The sequence below is a fragment of the Spermophilus citellus genome (assembly GCF_964194105.1).
Source record: "Spermophilus citellus genome assembly, chromosome: 15".
Classification (NCBI taxonomy): domain Eukaryota; kingdom Metazoa; phylum Chordata; class Mammalia; order Rodentia; family Sciuridae; genus Spermophilus; species Spermophilus citellus.
In genome coordinates this window covers 452,445-473,918 of record NC_138195.1, presented here as the reverse complement: position 1 = coordinate 473,918, position 21,474 = coordinate 452,445, and the positions used below count along the sequence as shown (strand labels likewise).

At 41.9% G+C, this 21,474-nt stretch overlaps 1 protein-coding gene across 1 annotated transcript in view; it reads left to right on the top strand.

The window, feature by feature from the left end:
• The window catches only part of LOC308634302 (estradiol 17-beta-dehydrogenase 2-like), a gene marked incomplete at both ends in the record, with an annotated part of 65,734 nt that extends 48,811 nt beyond the window's left edge, over positions 1–16,923 (top strand). The window contains 2 exon segments of the mRNA XM_081268111.1: positions 12,584–12,721; positions 16,580–16,923. Coding sequence (XP_081124237.1) covers positions 12,584–12,721; positions 16,580–16,923 — 482 coding nt within the window.
• Between the last annotated feature and the right edge of the window lie 4,551 nt (positions 16,924–21,474).

The following is a 21,474-nucleotide window of genomic DNA, read 5'->3' as shown; positions in this document are numbered from 1 at the left end:
AATATTAATTCTGCCTATCCAGGAGCATGGGAGACATTTCCATCTTCTGAGGTTTTCTTCAATTTATTTCATTAGTGTTCTGTAGTTTTTATTGTAGAGATCTTTCACCTCTTTTGTTAGGTCAATTCCCAGGTTTCTTTATTTGTGGATGGAGTAGTTTTCCTAATTTGTCTTTCAGCGGATTCATTGCTGATGTATAAGAATGAGTTTGATTTATGGGTGTTGATTTTATATCCTGCTACTTTGCTGAATTCGTTTATTAGTTCTAGAAGCTTTCTGGTGGAATATTTTTGATCGTTAGATAAACAATTATGTCATCAGCAAATAGTGATAGTTTGAGTTCTTCTTTACCTATTTGATTCCCTTTAATTTCTTTCTTTTGTCTAATTGCTCTGGCTAGAGTTTCAAGCATGATGTTGAATAGAAGTGGTAAAAGAGGACATCCTTGTCTTGTTCCAGTTTTAGGTGGGAAGGCTTTCAATTTTTCTCCATTTAGAATGATGCTGGCCTTGGGTTTAGCATATATATATCTTTTGCAATGTTGAGGTATGTTCCTACTATCCCTAGTTTTTCTGGTGTTTTGAACATGAAGGTGTGCTGTATTTTGTCACATGCTTTTCCTGTATCTATTGAGATGATCATGATTCTTGTTTTTAAGTCTATTAACATGATGAATTACATTTATTGATTTCTGTAAATTGAACCAACCCTGTATCCCTAGGATGAACTCCCCTTGATTGTGGTACACTATCTTTTAAATATATTTTTACATGTTATTTGCCAGAATTCTATTGGGAATTTTTGCATCTATGTTCATCAGGGATATTGGTCTGAAGTTTTCTTTCCTTGATGTGTCTTTGTCTGGTTTTTGTATTAGGGTGATATTAGCCTCATAGAATGAGTTTGGAAGGATTTCCTCCCTTTCTACTTCATGGAATACTTTGAGGAGTTAATTCGTTTTTGAAAGTCTTGTAGAACTTGGCTGAAAATCCATCTGGTCCTGGGCTGTTGAGGCTGCTACACTTGTGTTCATTTCATCTTACACCATCAGGGATTTTTGGCATCAATGACAGCACCCATGAACTTGGGTCTGTGGGGTTGGACCCTACAATAGGCCATTTTTGTGATTAAGAGGTCTAATGGCAATTTCACAGGGTTCAATATAGTACAATAGATAAATAGGTCTTTTGGGTCCAAAATGTGATTTTTTTAGATGACGCTGTGGGATGTAACGTACTCTCATCATTCTCCACATGTCAGACTCACTGTCCCTCTTGTGCTGATGTAACTGAATACCTGAGATTAGATGATTCATAATGAACAGAAACTCATTGGCTTGTGGTTCCACAGGCTGGAAAGTCTAAGACTGAGGGGCTGGCATCCAGCAAGTGCCTTCTTTGGCAGGAGGTAAAAGGGCAAAAGAAGGAGAGAGAGGGAGGGAGTAGAGGGGGGTTACACACTTTCTTCTGTGACAAACCCCTTCCTACATGATGGCTCAGTGTCCTGGCCCAGTCGGCTCTCATCAGGCCCCAAGTCTCCCAACACTGTTGAACCGAGGACTAAATTTCCAGCACATGCTTTTGGGGGGACACATTCAAACTAGCACTCTCCTCATCAACAAGGTGGAACATCACCAGGAAAGCTCACGTTCAGAAATATGTGACCAAAACCCTAATGTGGTACTTTAAGTTGTGGAGTTCAAAAGAATCACTTGGACTGGGTTTCAGGGTTTTAAATGCAGATGGTGACTCAGGTTGAGGTGGGTCTTAACCACCCACACAGGATGTGATCCCAGAGACGCTGGAGCAAGGGCACCTGTCCTGCTAAGAAACCCTGGGCACACAGAGCCTGGGCTGTCAAGGTTCAATTGTGAGGAACAGAGTAGCACGAACAATGGGAAGCCCTGACATGGGGCCCACTTTCTGCCAGGCACTCTTCTGACCTATTAATTTATTGAAACTTCACGACAACCCTCTGATGCCTGTATCATCATTATTCTTAATTTGCAGATTAAATGGCAGAGTCACGTAAACAACAAAGCCACTTTCCTGAGAACAGGTGGCTAATGCCAGAGCTGTGATTTGAACCCAGGCAGTGTTGGCTCTAGAATCCAGATCTGCTTGCCTGCCTCCTGGCTGGGCAACCTCTGTCACCTGTAAACTCACCAAGCAGTGAAAACACAGATCAATCCCCTAGACTGTGGTTACTACACAATTCAATAATAATGTAATGTCTTTGGTTTCTCTTGCCAATAATAGAAGGAAGTGATTAGATTTTCTGATGCAAAGATTTTGTAAACTAAATATCACCTAAATAAAAGTCAGATGGTTATCTCTGTGGCCAGAAGGGAACCAGTTTAATGAGAGCCTTTTGATGCCAGATGTTCTATTTAAATTACATCATTTAAGCCTTGGGGCTCTTCATTTGCAAGTGACAGGATCAAACCTCAAATTAGCTTAAACCATAACTGGAAGAAGAAGTTACTAGCTTACCGTTTGGCTGAGACCAGGCTTCCAGAGGAAGTCGTCACAATTTCCCCCACCTCTGACCCCTCGTCCCTTGTTTTCTCAGCTTACCTTCTCCCATAGCAAAAGCAGCCCCCTAAGAACCAGTCTTCCTCCAAAGATGGTGTGATAATGTACTGAAGAAGCCAGGAAAAAATATTCCAACCATCTTTTCTCCATCATACATATCAGTTCTTCCCAAAGGACCCTGGCTCACTGTGGGTCATGTGCCCACCCCAAGCTGAGGTAGGATAGAAGAGATCAGAAAGTACAGGTAGAAAAGAGACACAGGAAGGACAAGGAAATACATTTTTTTTCATAAGTTCTACATACTTTTCTAGGCATCTCACTTCCTATGCCAGTCTCTCTCCCAGACCTATCAGTCTCAAATTCCTGGTCAATCTGTAAATCTCCATGGAAACTGTTAATGAACCTCCCAACAAGTAGATTAAGCAAAGAGAAACATAGAATTGCCAGCATTATCTGTTGATCAGGTAATGAAGACCACACCAACCTAGGATCCTGAAATTGATCAGACAATATAAACCATCTTGAGATCGCCAGGCTGATATCATACCCTTCCCATACCCACCTCTCACAAAGTGTCCTTCAAAAGAAAAGCCAGGACCCCCAAAGTGTGTCTGCTCCTCTTGAGATGGCCCACATTCTTCCTTGAAAGTGTACTTACTTTCCTAAATAAACTTCTATGTCTCTATTTGGTTCATGCTGAAATTCTTTTCTATCATATGAGCCAAGGAGTCCACTGCTCCAGAGTCAAGTTCCCCCTTTCTTCCAGAACTCCTCTGACCCTTCTCTGAAAACACCTCTTCTCCTTTGATAGACTCAATTTCTGTGGCTAGGCAATGGGGTATTATGACTGGTCAGCATCTCTTTCTAGATGAGCCGGACAGAACCATTGATGGATATCCTTCTTATCAAGATGAGCCATATATATCAAGAACTATGTAATGTTTTGAAAAACCAATAAAAAAAATAAATGCATTTGACAAAAAAAAAAAGATGAGCCATGCCCCAAAAGGAAGTTCTGTGATCAGACTAAAGCATTCATAATAATGTAAGAATAATGGTGGCATTTGACATGAACTAGGCTGGCTCTCTGTTTTGGTCTGGATCTGAAATGTACCCCAAAGGCTCATGTGTTGAGAGCTTGGTCCCCCATGCAGCAACTGTCAGAGGTGGGGCTTTGGGGAGGTGATTGGATAATGAGGGCTGTGACCTTATTGATGGGATCAGAGCTGAGGCATCATTGGGAGGTGATGGAAACCGTAGGAGGTGGGCTACTGGAGCAAATAGGTCCCTGGGGTGTGCCCTGGAAGGGTGTGTCTTCTCCCCAGCCACTTCTTCTTTCTTCCTCTGCTTCCTGGCTGCCATGAGGTGAGCAGCTGTTCTCCATTACACCCTCTCTGCCACGATGCTCCGCCTCACCACAAACCCATAGCGATTCAGCCAAGTGACCACGGACTGAACCTTCAGGAATGTGAGCCGAAATAAGTCTTTCTTCTTTAAGTTGACTTTCTCAGGTGTATTCTTGTAGTGATGGAAAGATTACTAGCACAGTATCTGTACTTTAATGCACTTTTTCTTTTTTGAATTGAAAGTTTTATTGAGTTCAATGTAGATTTGCCTGAAGCTGTCAAGAATAAGAGAGATCTTGTGTATTCTTTACATATCATATCCCAATGCCCCCAATTATAGTATGATATTATTAGCATATTGGTATTGCTAAAATTCACCAATTTTCTTCACATTTACCCAGTTTTACTTCTACATGTATGTGTATGCATGATATGTGTTTATGTATGGTTCCATATAATTTTATAGTTCCATGTTATTTATTATTATGCTGTGTGACTTTCACACAATTGAGCCTCAATCCCCAATTTAAGATATGGTTTTGTTAAGTACCTGGAAATGATCAATATCCCCACTCAGATTACCTTTAAAAAGTAGACCTAAGCAATGCACCATGTCCTTGAGATTCCTGCTCCCTCTATGGGTAGATAGGATCTCAGTTTTTTCCCCATATTTTTTTATTGGTGCATTATAGTTTTATATAATGCTGATACTCATTGTTATATATTCAGGCATACACACAATATAAAAAACAATTTGGCCAATATAATTCCCTAGTATTTCCCCTTGTATTCTCTTCCTTTCTCCCTCTGGTCACTTTCCTCTACTGATCTCCCTTTGATTTTCCTGAGATTCACTCCTATCTTTCTTTTCCTTTTTCTTCTTTAGCTCCCACATATGAGAGAAAACATATGACCCGTGATTTCCTGTGTTTGACTTATTTTCCTTAGCATAATGTTTTCAAGTTCCACCCATTTTTCCTGCAGAGAACTTTTATCTTATGGCTGGATAAACTTCATTGTGCATATAGATCTCATTTTCATTATCTATTCACCCATTGACAACACCTATGCTGGTTCCATAGCTTGGCTATTGTGAATTGTGCTGCTATACACATGGGTATGCATGTGCCTCTATAGTACGCTGATTTTTATTTTTAATTATTTTGGTAGTGAGGATTGAACTCAGGGGTGCTTTACCACTGAGCCACATCCTCAGTTCTTTTTAGTTTTTATTTTGAGACAGGGTCTTGCTAAGTTGCTGAGGTTGACCTCATATTTACAATCCCCTGCCTCAGACTTCTGAGTTGCTGGGATTATTGGCATGCTTTAAAAAACCTGGAACTTACTTCAGTTCTTTAGGATAAATACTGAGGAGTGGTATAACTGGGTCGTGTGGAGTTTCTCTTCCTAAACTTTTGAGGAATAGAACTGATTTACTGATATACTGATTTTCATAGTAGTTGTTCAAGTTTACAATGTGAATAGTGTAAAAGTCTTTTTCTCCACATCCTATTCAGCATTTATTACTATTTGTATTCTTGATAACTGCCACCCTATCAGGAGTGAAATGAAATCTCAGTGTAGTTTTGATTTGCATTTCCCTAATACCTAACAATGTTGAATATTTTTTCATATATTTTATATATATATATATATATATATATATATATATATATATTTCATATATTTTTTTCTTTTGAAAACTGTTTACTTCATTCAGTTATTTGTTTATTTTGGTGTTAAGGTTTTTGAGTTGTTTATATATTCTGGATATTAATCCTTTGTCAGAAGAGTAGTTAGCAAAGATTTTCTCCCATTCTGTAGATTCTTCACATTCTTAATTGTTTCCTTTGCTGTGCAGAAACTTGTTAATTTGATGCCATCCCATGTACTAACTCTTGGAATTATTTCCTGAGCTTTAGGGGCCCTACTGAGAAAGTTGTTGCCTGTGATTATACACTGGAGTATTTTCTTCTTGGCAGTGCATAGTTTCTGATCTAGGTCTTTGATCCATTTTGAGTAGAATTTTGTTCAGGGTGAGAGATAAGGGTCTAGTTTCATTCTTTTTAAAAACTTTTTTTAATACCTTTATTTTATTATTTATTTTTATGTGGTGCTGAGGATCGAACCCAGGGCCTTGCACTCTACCGCTGAGCCATAATCCAGCACTAAAAACTTTTTTAAATATTTATTTTTAAGTTGTAGTTGGACACAATACCTTTATTTTATTTATTTATTTTTATGTGTTGCTGAGGATTGAACCCAGGGTGTTTCATGTGCTAGGCAAGCACTCTACTGCTGAGCCCTAGCCACAGCCCTAGTTTCATTCTTCTGCATATGGATAACCTATATTTCCCAGCATCATTTGTTAAAAAGCCTGTCTTTTCTCCAATGCATGTTTTCAACCTATTTTTCAAGGAACATGTGGCTGTAAATATGTGGGTTTGTCTCTGTGTCTTCCATTGGTCTATGTGTCTGTTTTTATGCGAGTATTATGCAGTTTTTGTTACTATAGCTCTGTGGTATAACTTGAAGTCAGATATTGTGATACCTCCAACCTCCAGCATTGCTTTTTTTTTTTTTTTGGCTTAGAATTGTTTTGGCTTCTCTGGGGCTTTTATTCTGCCAAATGATTTTTAGGCCTATTTTATCTAGTTGTGTCAAGAACATTGGTATTTTGATGGGAATTGCATTTAATCTATTTATTGCTTTTGAAATATTGGCCATTTTAACAATATTTATTCTGCTTATCCAACATGGAAGGTCTTTCCATTTTCTTGTGTCTTTTTCAAATTCTTTTTCAGTGTTCTATAGTTTTCATTGTGGAGATATTTCACCTCCCTGGTTAAATTTATTCCTATGTATTTTGTTGTCTATTATTTGGTCCTGTTTCTCATTTGCTTAAGTACTCTTTAATTAAGATTTGTGCATTTTTGAGCTCTGGGGTTTGTTTTTGATTCTTCTCTGTGTAATATTTCTTTATATATTTTATGTAGTGCTGGCTTAGTATTTTTGAATTCTATTTAGTTTTTTGCTTATCTTGGAAAGTTTTTATTACTACTTTAATTCTGACGGATAGCTTTGATGCATATGGTGATCTTGTTTACTTATTTTCTTTTAGGGCTTGGGACATACCATTCCGATTGTGACCTGACCTGACATTTTTTTCTCTTGAGTCTTTTAAAATTCTATGATTGGGGGCTGGGGTTGTGGTTCAGTGGTAGCGTGCTTGCCTAGCATGCGTGAGGCACTGGGTTCGATTCTCAGCACCACATACAAATAAATAAAATAAATGTCCATCAACAACTGAATTTTCTTTAAAAAATAAAATTCTATTATTGTTCTCTTTGTTAGGTATTTTAATTATAATGTGTCATGAGAGTTTTTTTTCCAATATTACCTATTTGGGGTCTGAATGTCTCCTGTATCTGAATGTCCATCTCATTCTCAAGGTTTGGAAAGTTTTCTGTTTTTATTTCCCTGAAGAGATTAGTCATGCCATTAGCATGCATCTCATATCCATCTTTAATTCCAGTGACTCTTGTCTCTTAATGTTGTCCCAGAGTTCTTATATATTCTTATCATGGTTACTTCTTTCCTTTTTAAAAATACTGTCTGAATTTTCAATACTTTGTCTTCCAGCTCTGTGATTCTGCCTTCAGTATGGCCTACTCTATTAGAGAGACTTCCAACTAAGCATTTTATTTGATTTAGTATACATCTCAACTACAAGGATTCTGTTTGGTTCTTTTTCAATAGTTTTATCTGTTATTAAATATTTCTTTATACCCTGTACTGATCTCCTTAATTCATTTAGTTGTTTTCTGTGTTCTCTTGGAATTTATGGGTAATTTGAAAATCATTCTTTTAAATTCTTTATCTGATATTTCATTCACTTCAATATCTTTGAAGTCAGTTGCTGGTGAATTATAAAATTTAGGAGGCATTGTATTACCTTGTTTTTCATATATTTTGATTCCTGTGTTGGGTTTTATGCATCTGTTAGGATGTAATTCTCTTCTACTTTTATGAATGGATACTTTTAGCACAATATTTTCCTGCCAAAGTGTCCTAGAATGATCCAGATTGAGACCCATTGTAGTGGTATTCACAGCCTTTGTGTTAATTCTCTCTGTTTTTGTTGTAAAAGTGGATGTTCATAAATGGAACCTAATGTTTTTTGCTAACCATTCCTACTTTTACCAGTTTGGAATTTTTGTTTCTTCTATTCTTTGTATTAAAGGGGTTTTTTTTTTGTTGTTGTTGCTGGGAATTGAACCCAGGGCCTTATGCATGTGAGGAAAACATTCTACCAACTGAGCTATATCCCCAGCTCTGTATTACAGTTTTACTTTGAGTATGGTTAATCTGTGAGTGGCAAGGTGTGCTGTATCTGACTGGGTTTAGTTCTGCAGTTGAGTCTGTACCCTGTGAATTTGTAGTGTCCCTGTATATTCCCAGAATCTCACTGAAAAGAGGGAAACAAACAATAGCAGCAACCAATGTACCGAATTAAAATAAATGCCTAGTGCCGATTATGACATCTACAATGTTAACTACCGCAATCAGAAATGTTGGGGACAGCAAAACAATAAATAACCATGAACTAGATTTGGCATTAAAGCAGGTTTTAACTGTGAAATCCACAGTATTGTTATTAGTATTAGTAATTGCAACAATGTGAATGGTAGAGGCAGGAGTTCTATCAATCAAATAGTTTTAAAAGATGGTAAAAATACTGTTCAGTGAGAGAAAAGAAAATGTGATAGGAAGATAAAGAAAACTTATAATGGTCAAAATGTGAACAGAGAGAATGCAGAAGAGATGTAGCAAATGATGGTTATAAAGAAGGAGGTGTTAAACAGAATAAACCACAAAGGGAGGGAAGAGATTTGACTGTTAATGGGAGAATAAAGTAGAGTAAGTGAAAAAGAGAAATAAAGAAACAAAAACCAAACCCAACCAAAATAAATTTTCAAAACCCCTAATTCTTAAAAGACAAGAAAAAATAACTATTGTTAAAAATATTTAAAATGAGAAAAAGAAACAAAAATGTATATGTATCTGCAAACTAACCAGCACAGCAAGAAAACACACACACACACACACACACACACACACACACACACACAAATCTTAATGAAAAATGTAAGAATTGTCTCCAGTGAGATGGTCAAAGTTGTTGATGAGGATGGATGGTCACTGCAGCTGGTTGAAATAGCTCTCAGCTTCCTCTTCTCACCAGCATAAAGTAGTACCATTGAAGGGAGTTTTGTCTGGGCAGACCAGATTAATGTACAGGGAAAAAGGCTTGGGCTGCTGCAGAGTTCTGGGACTTGAGGAGTTTGCTGGGTGGTATCTTCTCTGGAAAGATCAGATCAAGGGGCCTAAACATGGACACCTGAGGCACTTCCTGATCCTAGAGCCTAAACATGGATGCCTGAGGAACTTCCGGATCCGGGGGCCTAAGTATGGACGTGCAACTAAGGAACTTCCGGATCCAGGGGCCTAAACATGGACTTGCACCTGAGGAACCTCCGGATCCGTGGGCCTAAATATGGACGCCTGAGGAACTTCCAGATCCTAGAGCCTAAACATGAACGTGCATCTGAGGCACTTCAGGATGCTATGGCCTAAACATGGATGTGCGCCTGAGGAACTTCCAGATCCAGGAGCCTAAACATGGACGTGCACCTTTGGAACTTCCGGATCCAGATCCGGGAGCCTAAACATGGATGTCTGAGGAACTTCTGGATCCGAGGGCCTAAACATGGACATGTCCCTGGAACTTCTGGGTCCTTTTGCCTATAAATGGTAGGGCATGACCCTCAGGAGGGACGTGGCCCACGAAGAGGAGCTAATTATGGGGCCTGTTGAGGGCAGACTGAGCTGTCGCACCCTGAACTTGAATGTGACGGTGGCCTCACTTCCCGGCCTTCCCCTGGGTGTCACTTTCTCCCCTTCCAGGCAGTGCCGGGGAGGAAGTGAGACCAGCGGCGCAGTGGTCAGGCCCTGAGGAGGGACACCGTCTTTCTCCTCGCTTAGCCAGTCACCTGGCCTGGCTGGGGACAGGGACGTCTTGTGACACTGGCTGCCTCCTGCATCCCTGCCCCAGGACCTCAGGGACCACAGCAGGGACAGTCGTTGACATGATTCTCCCCTGGCTGCTGACCCTCAGCCCCGGGGTCTGCCCAGGGAGAGCTGTCTCCTAGAGGGTCAGGGGGCCCCTGTGACCTGCTGCTCCTTACCCACCGTCATCCCGGGAGAGCACAGGTCAGGACACCAGACGCTACTGAGAGTGGCATCTTCTGGATAGGCGGCTGGGGACTTTGCCCCTGTCCCCAGGCCTCAGACATGGGAGGGATGATCCCTCCCAGAGACAGAAAATAACCCCACACTGTCCAAGACTTATTTTTAAGCTTTGGATTCTGAAATTTTCCTGCTGCCACCTTCTTTGTGAAGCCAGTTTTTCAACAGAGATAATATTCCAGGGGAAAACAACAACAACAACAACAACATGGGGTCAATCAAACCAAGCTGACACATCTGGTCCTCCAAGAGAAATCTGGATTGGGGGGAGAAGAGCCATTCTCAACTGGTGAAACAGTGAAGCTCCCTTGTCCTTATTTTGTGCAAGCAAAATAAATAATCTGATGTTAACTCATCAAATTATTTTTGATGAGTGCTTGGCTCATAGGAAAACTGATTCTATTTTATGGAATGAAGTGTTACCTGATTTTAAAATTAAAAATGAAGCCAATTAGGATTGTTAAAAAAAAAGAAAAGAAAAAAAAAAGAAAGATCAGATCAACATATCTCTGGGCCAGGCAGATGCTGATCTCTGCTGGGAGTCTGGATCTCAGGAGCTTCCCAAGAATTCTACTCTCAGGGCAGTGGAGCCAGCCCTCCACAGGTCTCTCACACCTGCTGCCATGGACATGGCACTCCCAGGCTCAGTCCCTGAGTGTTCATGCCCACCTGTTCTGTTTCCTGCCCCTCTTTAGCTGGTCACATGAACTTCCAGACTCAAAGGGAAAGCAAATTGCACTCCTACTGTATCTCTGACTTGGAAAACCTGGGTACAATCTTCTCTGTACTGTTTCACTCACATTCTGCTAAGTACACCCTAGGCCACACAGTAGGCCCTTTCCAGGGCAGAATGCAATGTTTGCTATGATCTCCTGGGTTCCCACAGCAGCAGGCTGCTGCGTGGCCTCCTCAAGATGGCGCCTACCTCAGCTCTCCATCTGCCAGTTGAGAAACCCAGATCACTTTTCAAATACCAGTTTGATGTGCAGCCTCTAAATTAGTTAAGTTCAGGAGCTTTTTTATTCTGTGGATTTTTTCCATGCCAAATTTGTCCACTGTGTTTCTCTGTTTGTGTTATACCTCCCCTTTCTGATGAACCAGTTTGCTGCCACCATTCTAATTGGCTTGCCTTCAGAGTATTCTTTTTTCTTCTTTTTTTCAATGTCCCTGAGCTTTGAGTCTCTAGGAGACTTTAGTTGTCCAATATTAAATTTCAGTGAATTCCCTGTTTCACACACGTTATGAGAAGCAGTATTCTCACTGCTTGAATCCTGAGTCACAGAGCAAATGCTGAATCCAGTTTTTTTCTGGGTGTCTAGCTAGAGCACCTGAAAGCCTACATATCAACAAGCATCCGTCCTACCTAGGGCAGAGTATGAGGTAAGGATGTAGGTCAGCCTTAACCAGTGAGCCTTAATAAATGTCAGATGTGAGTATGAGCTGTGTTTTAGGGATTCAAATATTCATTCTGCAAAATTTAACTTTTGAATGGAGGTAGAACTTAAGGCAAGAGACTTCAATACTAAGAAGCTCTTCTCCTATGGATGTAGCATCTCTAACTGAGGAAGGACAAGAAACTCTGCAAGGAAAAAGTATCAATTGCAAGATGCTATAGTCAGGAGAAAACACACAGGCACACACATACAAACTCCATATTTGGTTTGGTAAGAATCACTGGAGGATGGGAAGACTGACAGAACCAGGAGGTGTGGGAACACAGAAGCAAGGAACACTGGAGTTCCTCCTTCCACTTCTGAATATTGCACCAATGTCCTGATTATGTGAGGATGAATAAAATACCCTCTCTAGCCTTTGCTGAGATGTCCATGGGCTTTTGAAGTACAGTGGCTTCTCTTCCTCCTCCTCTTCCTCTTTCTTTTTTAAATTGGGGCAATGCAATTGGAATACATTGAACTGACCATATTTAACGTGTACAGTTTGATAAGTTTTTAAGTGTCTATACCCATGACACCATCACCACAGTCAAAGCAGTGTATGGGTGTATCCTCTGCCTGAAGCATCCTTGTCCCCTTCCTAATCCCTCTTATTCCTCCCCATCCTGGATATGAGTCTGCTCAGTCTGCCATATCAAAATACCATAGGCTGGGTGGCAGAAACAACAGAAATTCATTTCTCACAGTTCTGGATGCTGGAAGTGAGATCAAGGTGCCAGCAGGGTCAGGGGCTGGTGAGGGCCTCTTCCTGGCTTGCAGATACTGTCTTTTCATTGTGTTCTCACCTGGTGGAGAGAGAGTGAACCATCTTGTGGGACTTCATAAAAGAGCACTATTCCTGTGATGAGGCTTGGCCTGAAGTTAGGTGCTGATTTAATATTTATTGGATGAATGAATAGAAGCATCATATTTGATTTTTTTCCTCCCATTATTCCCACAGGAGTGTTCCCAATGCAACAGCTGGCAGCTTACAGCTCATCGAAGGCAGCTCTCACCATGTTCTCATCAGTTATGAGACAAGAGCTTTCCAAGTGGGGAGTAAAAGTCTCTGTCATCCAACCTGGAGGCTTCCGAACAAGTAGGTGCCTGAGCCTGAGAACCCTGTGATGTTCAATGTGGAAGGAAGCCCGAGGGTTCTCTGGGCCTGATAGGGCATGAGTTAAACACCTTGGGGTTTCAAAGATAAACACAGCCAGGTATTTCACAGTTAAAGTGGTGAAAACATATATTACTCAGTAGTAATGACAGCTAAGCTCCATTCTGATTTGTGCAGATGACATTTGGGTGTGTTGAAGGGAAGATGGAGGCGGGTGGAAAGCAGGGCTCAGTAGAGTCAGACAAATGGTAAAGTACAAAGAGCTGGGCACTGTGAATGGAATGAAGGTAGGATTCAATACTCCCAAAGAGGCTGGGAGGTTGAAGCTTCAGCCTTCTGAGTGATTCCATTTCAAAGGAATGGCTCTCAGGTCCTTGAGGGAGGTATTTCTGAGTTCAAGAGATACAGATTCATACTTAAAAGACCTCTTCAAATGCTTCAAGAAAGTGGACTCAGGAACCCATCAAATAGTTTTCCTGGAAGCCTGGAGGCTCCTCAGGCAGGCATTTTAGTGAGGAACTGGTGTCATCTGAGGGACAGGGCTTGCTGGAAGCTATGTTAGAGGGTGGCCAAGTCTCTTAGTGCAGAGGTTTTGGCAGAGTTATCATGTGGCCAGCATGCTGTAGCTCTCCATGTCCACCAAAGAGTTCAGAATGAGTGGTTTCATCTAAGACTCGAGAAGCAAGTACCCAGCTCCTTCACATAGGGTTGTTTCTCTGCTTCCTTCCCTGGACAGCTGGAGTTAGCTCAAAAGCTATAAGCAAGCAGAGGCCATGCGGGTATGAAACCAGGTGTCCCTTGGAACAGGGCCTTCCTAGGACTCACACCTGCTTCCTGGGGGCTGATTTTTGTTTGACCTGTGAGAAAACGGCTAAGAACTGCTCTTGACTGACTTTGACCAACTTTGATCATTTTCCCTACACCACCCAAACCTCTTTTCCAATATGTTATCCATGAACCTCTTATCAGGTTTGTTGATTTAGATTTAGAACTTATTTTCCCATAGAAGTCTGAGTGGATATGTTGGTAACATTTATTAATTCCCCATTCTCATTGGCTAAAATGGTTTCATTCCTCCCACTTCTTTGTGTTTGGAAATCAGTTATTCTCCTCCTAAAGAAAATGATCCGCCTCCCCTGACTCCTGGAGATTTTCATTCTCACCTCTCTCCTCCTGGAACTTCTGAACTCTGAGCAGAGACAGACCACCTCAAGGCCCAGTCCTTTTTTGGGTCATCAAAATTTTAATTGGTAATTTCAGTGAAGATGTACAATGTATCTATAACTAAAGACTAAATATTAGGAGGTTCTACTAACACAACAAGAATAAGCCCTAAAGCTTCAAATATTAGCCCAAAGATAAATTCTGAAAAGAAAGACTGAACTTTTGGCTTGAAACACTTAGCAGCTGGGAACTTCACAGCTTATGGGGGTTGCTCAAGACACCCAGAGGGCTGTTCTAGGAAGAGTGGAGAGAAAAGGACATTGGCCATCTAGGTTGAGAGGAAGGAGCAACTGGTAGACGTGGAAAGAAGATGAAGCATTGGGAGGGGTTTCCAACTTGGGGACTCCATGGGAGGGAGGAGAATTGAGGGGAGTTGGTGGAGAATGGGAGTTGGTCAATGATGAAACTAGGTATTCCAGACAATGGGCCTGGGAGGGAAAGGGTATTACAGAGAGAGGGAAGCCAGCTGGAACTAGTGGAGGAGGGAGATGATAGACTGGGTCTTGCCACCTGGCAGGACAATTTAAAGTTTGGTGCATAATCCCAGGAAAAATTCTAGCACACAGATGTAAGACTCCATTTGGACCAGAGAACAGCCCTGCAGTTAAATTGTACTTTCGGGGATTCAGCAAAACAATTATACCTAATATTTCTAGGGATCTGCTCTTATCAGGCATGGGCTACCCACTTCTCACCTACTATGTATTCCTGGTGTAGTTGATCTTATTGTTTAAATTGGGAAATATATGTCATATATAGGAAAAAAAGCAGACAAACATGTATAGTTTAACCAGTTATTATGAACATTCATGTACTTAATGCTAAGATAAAAAAAAAAATAAAAGACCATTAGCACCCAGAAGTGGTTACCCAGGAGGTAACCACTCTCTTGACCTTTTAATGGTTATTTGTTTGCTTTTCTTTACAGAATTAACATCCACCCAGGTACCCTCAAACAACAGAGTTTGGTTTACTAGTTTTTGAGCTTTGAATAGAATGAATATGCATATATCCTTCTGTCACTCAATACTGTGATTTTACACCTCATCTATGTGGGGTGTAGCTGTGGCTCATTTGTTTTTAGTGCATATTCTGTGATTATGCCACAACAAATTTTCTATTGTTGATGAGATATTTGGGTCAGTTCTAGATTGTGGACAATGCATCTCTGGACTTTCTGGTACATAAACTGGAGTTTGGTATACATGAATTCTCCAGGAATGTTCACAACTGCTAGATCAAAACTTTATCTAGGTTCAGTTTGATGGGGCAAATTGTTTCCTACAATGTTGTTCCAATTTGTACTTCCACCTTTTCTATATATGTTTTATTTTTTAATAAGCATATAACAATTTTGCATATTTGTGGGGTACAGTGTGATAATACAATATGTGTATATGATGTGTAATGAGCAAATCAGGGTAATTAGCATTTCTGACTTCTTAAATAGTTATCATTTCTTCCTGTTGGGAGCCTTTGAACTCCCATCTTATATTTTTTATAAAATATATAAGGCATAGTTTTGATTGACATAATTCTCCAGGTGAGGGAGCTAGGAGTACTATGCCCCAGAGCGGGTATTTGGCACACCATGTGATGGAGGAGCAGCAACCAGATACCCCCAGGTGCAGTGTCTGAGTTCAGGTCTTTCTTTCAATTTAAAAATATATACCTCTTCCTGTTAGTCACCTTATTATAAAATAAGCAGGCATTGCTGTTATATTTTAGAGTAAATATATATTATTTAATTTTTATATAACAAGCTGTCATTGTCTCTATATTAAAAATACATTTATACTTAATCATATGTAATTTATGTTAAAACTTAAATCCACATTTAAGTTATATTAACATTAAATTTAATCTGCATTAAAAAATTATATAGATATGATATTTTAAGTTGTATATTTTTAACTAGAGATAGGTGTTACTTCTGTATTTAACAAATTATATATGTATACTACATAGGTGCAGGTATACTGATAAAATAGGTTATATGTAATATATGTTATCTTGTAGACATATTATATGTAGTAGTCACCAAAGACATGTGCTAGAATGTTCGTGTCAGCCGTTTTTTGTAAGAGCGTCAAGTAGAAACGACACACATCCTTGTGGCCGTCTACTGGACTGCATTTATATAGGGTTCAAACCCAGGCAAAATGAACCTGCCTGTCCGTGGGGACAGTAGCCGCTGGGAAGGGACCGAGGACAGAAGCACAGGCCTCGGGTCCTGTTCTACTCTTGGTCTGGTCGCTGATTCTGTGGATTATCAAGTTTGCAAAAACCCAATCCCGAGTGCTCTGTATGTTGGTTGAAAGCCAACCAGAGCGGCTGAGGTTGAGGCTCAGGGACAAAGCGCTCGCCTAGCACGCGTGAGGCCTGCGCTCGCTCCTGAGCACCACATAAAAATAAAATACAGACATTGAGTTCACTATGACTAAAATATATAAATTCAACAGCAACAACGAACGCCCTTAGGAAGCACTATTGGGAAAGGCTTTTGTGCATGTGGGTCCTCCCGTCCTTCCCGACAGAGGCCAATTCTACACGCAGCTGCTTCCCCGGCTCAGCCAGGTCCTGGCCCCTGACCCTCCCTTTCTTCTTGTGTCCCAGATATAGCGGGCACAAGTGAGAGCTGGAACCAGAAAGAGAAGGTTATCCTGGACCACCTGGCCCCAGAGCTGCAGGAGGACTACGGCCGGGACTACATCCTCCGGCAGAAGGATTTCCTCCGTGGGATAGGAATCTACTCCACCTTGGACATCACCCGGGTGATCCGCGATGTGGAGCACGCTGTCTCCGCCAAAAGCCCCTCTGCCTTTTATGCACCGGGGAAACTGACTTTCCTGATTCTCAATATTGCTTTCTTTTTCCCTACCAGCTTCCTTGATTATTTTGAGAAAATACAAACTATCAAAAGAAAGGGCATGCCCAGAGCTCTAAGCACGCCTAAGTAAAACAAGGGCAGAATGAAAGCAAAACTGGGCGCTTCCCATTAAAGCCATTTCCTGCTTTCCATGCCCTCCAAGTGTGTTGGTGGGCTTGGAGTTGGTGAGAAACAACCCCGCGGACAACACCTGGTACCTGCCACGCCACGCCCTGGATCGTTTCAGATACAGGCTACCTCGGAGATAACTGCGAGTAAAGTGAACGCAGTAATAAAGCAAGTCACACGAGGGTTTTGGTTTCCCAGTGGATGTCAAAGTTGTGTTTGCCCCATACTCAGCTTATTATGTGTGCAAGAGCTTGATGTATAAAAAGTACTTACCTTAGTTAAAAATATTTATTGCTTAAAAAAATTTACCAATCACCTGAGCCTTGGGCAAGTCACAGTCCTTTCTGGCCTTGGATGGTCTTGCCTCCACGTTGCTGGCTACTGCCTGATCAGGGTGGTGACTGCTGGAAGTTGGGATGCTGGTGGCAGTTTCTTAAGACAGTGAGATGGTGGCAATTCTGTCACCTCTTCAGGCTTTTTCTAATCTTAGTTCTCTATTTTTCACATCTGCAGTTTCTTCTGCCACTGAATTCTTGAACTGTTCGAAGTCATCCATGGGCATTGGCAGCAACTTCTTCCAAACTCCTGTTCATGTTGATATTTTGACCTCCTCCTATGAACCAAGAATGTCCTTAATGTCACCTTCAATGGTGAATCTTTTCCAGGAGGTTTATCCAAGTCCTTTAGAAGAATCACTATCCATGGCAGCCACAGCCTTACAAAATGTATTTCTTAAATAATAAAATTACTCCTTGATCCGTGAGCTGCAGAATGAATGCTGCATCCACCAGCAGGAAATCAACATTAATGTCTTTGTACATATCCACTCCAGCCCTTGGGTGGCCAGGTGCACTGTCACCTGGTGACATTTTGAAATGAACCCTTTTTTTTCCCCCTGAGCAGTAGTTCTCAACAGCAGACATAAAAATTTCCCAGTAAACCACATTGTGAATACATGTGTCCTCAGACTTTGTTATTCCATTTACAGAGCATGGGCACAGTTGGTTTAGTAACCTGCTTAAAGGGCATAGGGGTTCTGGGAGGGTAAATGAACAGTGGCTTCAACTTAAGATCACCAGCTACATTAGCCCTAACAAGAGAGTCAGCCTGTCCTCTGAAGCTTCTCCCTTTAGCTGTGAAAGTCCTAGATGGCATCTTCTTCCAAGGGAAAGCTGTTTCGTCCACACTGAGTACAGAGTGCAGCTGTGGAGACGGCCTCTTCCCTTAAACCCCAGGAGCCCACCTCTGTTAGCTCCAGCCTTTCCTGCAGCTCCCTCACCTCCCTCCACCTTCCTGGAATGAGAGAGCTGGCTCTGGCTTAGGCTCTGGCTTAAGGGAGCACTGTGGCTGGTGCTACCCTCTGTCCAGGCTGCTGAAACTTTCTCTAGCCTAGCAGCAGGCCTTTCTGCTTTCTTATCAGTCATGTGGCACTTTTCACTTCCTTCAAGCACTTCTCTTTTGCATCACAACTTGACACAAGAGGCCTGGCTTCCGGCCTGCCTCAGCTTTCCCCGTGCCTTCTTGCTGAGCTTAACCATTCCTAGCTTTTGATTTAAAGGGAGTGACCTGGGACTCTTCCTCTCACTTTGACACTGAGAAGTCATCATAGGCTGTTGCTTGGTCTCATTTCCATGTTGCTGTGTGTCGAGGAGTAGGGAGGCCCGAGGAAAGGAGATGTGGGAAATAGCCAGCCAGTAGAACAGTCAGAGCTCAGGCAACATTTGTCAGTTCGCTGTGTGTGGACATGGCCCGTGGTGCCCCAAACCGATGACAATGGCAACATCAAATATCACAGATCATAACAAGATATGATAATGATAAAAAAGTTTGAAATATTGCTAGAATTTCCACAATGTGATGGAGAGACACAAAGTGAGAGCAACCCATAGATTTGATTGACACGGGGTGGCCACCAACCTTCAATTCCTAAAAATGCCATTTCCGTGAAGTGCAGTGAAGGAGAGTCAATAAAATGAGGCATGCTTGTGCTCTATCCTCCAGGTCTCTTTCCAGAACTGAGGAAGGGGTCTTGACCCCTATTTGATAGGTAGGGCTATGAAAGACCAGGGAAGTTCATTGTCACACAGCTAGTGAACAGTAAGCCGAAATTCATACCCAGGAGGAGATCCACTGCCTGCTGAGAGAGGAGGAGGAGAGAGACAGAGAAAGAGGGGGCAAAGGAAGAGGGAGAGGAAATGGCAGGGGTGAGGCCCAACATCTTTCTAACTGTGCATTGATATTCCATAACTACTGCCTCCAAGGTGCTGCATTCGTTGCAAATCAACAGGGCTCTGTGTGCCTTCTCTTCCTTCTTCTACCATAAGCTCTGGTTATAATTGGATGGAGTCTCTTCTCAAGCAGGGACCCAGAGTCCTCTTTGCAGACCCAAGGCAAGAAGATGACTGGTTTAGCCCTCTTGAGTATCCCAGTCTGGAAAAGCCAGAATGATTACCCAGAGGAACCTGGCTGATTGAAGGGTGCAATATCAGATAATGATAGAGGTGTGACCAAGTTCAGCTGGATGTGGCAAAGGGGCAAGCTGTAAGCAGAGGCTCCCCAGAGAGCACCAGGACACCTTGTTCACTGCAAACCTCCCTTTGTCCTGTTTCATGTCTAGAACATGGAGGCCCTTTTTTTATTTTTCATACAGATCTTCTGAAAGGAGATTAAATGACAACACTCTGAAAATAATGACAAAATGGTAAAACAAATATTTTTTTGAAACATGAACAGTACATCTTAATGGCTGGCCACGTTGATTGTCCAGTGTTCTCCATCATTGCTTCCAAGCAGAACAGGTGAAAAAAAATCAAGATGTGTCAGTTACCATAACAGGCACTTTCTGGAGATATGTGTTGTCAAAGCCAAAGCTGCTAGTTGCATGATTCAGGTGCTGTTGAGAGAGCAAAAGATATGTTTAACTTGCAGTCCAAAGTTTAGGAAAAAACTGAAGATTGTGTATTTTACCAAAAGCCAGTGGCTCTCAAAGTGTGGTCCTTGGACCTGAAGCATCCTCTTGACCTCAGAGCCTGTTAGAGATGCAGATTGTCTGGAGCCACCCTAGTCTGGTATGAGGTTGCTGTGGCTGCTACAACACCTAGCATCTTTTTTTTTAACATCTAGTATCTTAACCCAACATAAATATGCTCCCTTATATTTCTGAAGGCAAAATTAAGTGGTCAGCAAAGCCGTGTCCCTTCTGGAGGTTCTATGGGGAATCCATTTGTTGCCATTTCCAGCTTCCAAAGTCCTGCAAGCCTGTGCTTGTGGCTGCATCGCTCTGGCCTCTGTTTTCATTATCACACTCTTAATGCTGATCCTCCTGCTTCCCTTTTATAAGAACTCTTCTGGTTACTCTGGACCCACCCAGATAATCCTGGGTAGTCTCATATCAAGATTCTTAATTCAGGGAACAAAAAAATTCTTAGCTATATCTGCAAAGCCTCTTTTGTCAGACAATGTAGCATGTTTGTGGGACTGGGTATCAGCAAGCCGTGATGTTGGTGAAGGATCCTTGTTCTACACCTAATGAACCAGGAGCTCTGGTAGTAGGCCAGCAGCTTCTGCTACAAGGAGCCCTCCAGGTGACGCTCACCCACAGTTAGAGACATGACTCTAAGCCACAGGGTAGGAGTTTGCTGGATATGTGATCAGGCTACAGAGGAAAGGAGGAAAGTTCTTGAAAGAAGTAGAGAGAGAGCTAAAGATATCCAGAGAGCTGGGCCATGAGTGGGGCCTGTTTCTGTTCTGCAGCTTCCCAGACCTTGAAAACTCTCTGAAGCACAGGGAGAAGGTTCTGAACAGAGATCCAGGCGTGTCTGAGAGTCCCGGATCAGAGAAGCTCCTGTCTGATCCCCTGCAGGATAGCTTCCATGTCTCCTCTCAGGACAGTAGACCACAGAGTGGCCTGTTTAGCCAGAGAGAGACTGATGACCTCTCCCTGCATCCCAGGTGTCTTAGTCTGTTTAGCTGTTGTGATGAAATGCTGTAGACGAGATGGCTTCTAACCCTAGAAATTTATTTTCCTGGGTTCTGGTGGCTGTGAAGGCTAATATCAAGGCTAGCAGATTTGGTGTGATGAGAGTCCATTCCTCATAGATAGCACCTTTTATGTGTCCTTGCAAAGGAAGGGATGATTAAGCTCTGTCAGGCCTCTGGGATAAATGTGTCAATGCCACCTTTGTAGGGCTGACTTGACCACCTGCCATGGGCCCTACCTCTTCATCCTCCAATCCCACTTTGAGGATTTCAACATACATATTTGTGGGGATGCAAACATTCAGACCATAGCACCCATTATAACCCCCTTGACTGAGTGGGAACGGAGGGCTCTGGAAAAGTTGCTGATTCCTAAAGACAGTAAGGAAGAGAGCTTGGCATTAAGAATCAGGATACCTGTGGGGTAGTAGGGGGAGGCTGTCACAGAGGCCACTGGGTGGGCATCGCTGAGCTGGGGCTAAAGTAAGAGGTGAAATCTCAACTGGAGGATGAGACAAATAAAGTACAGCAGGCT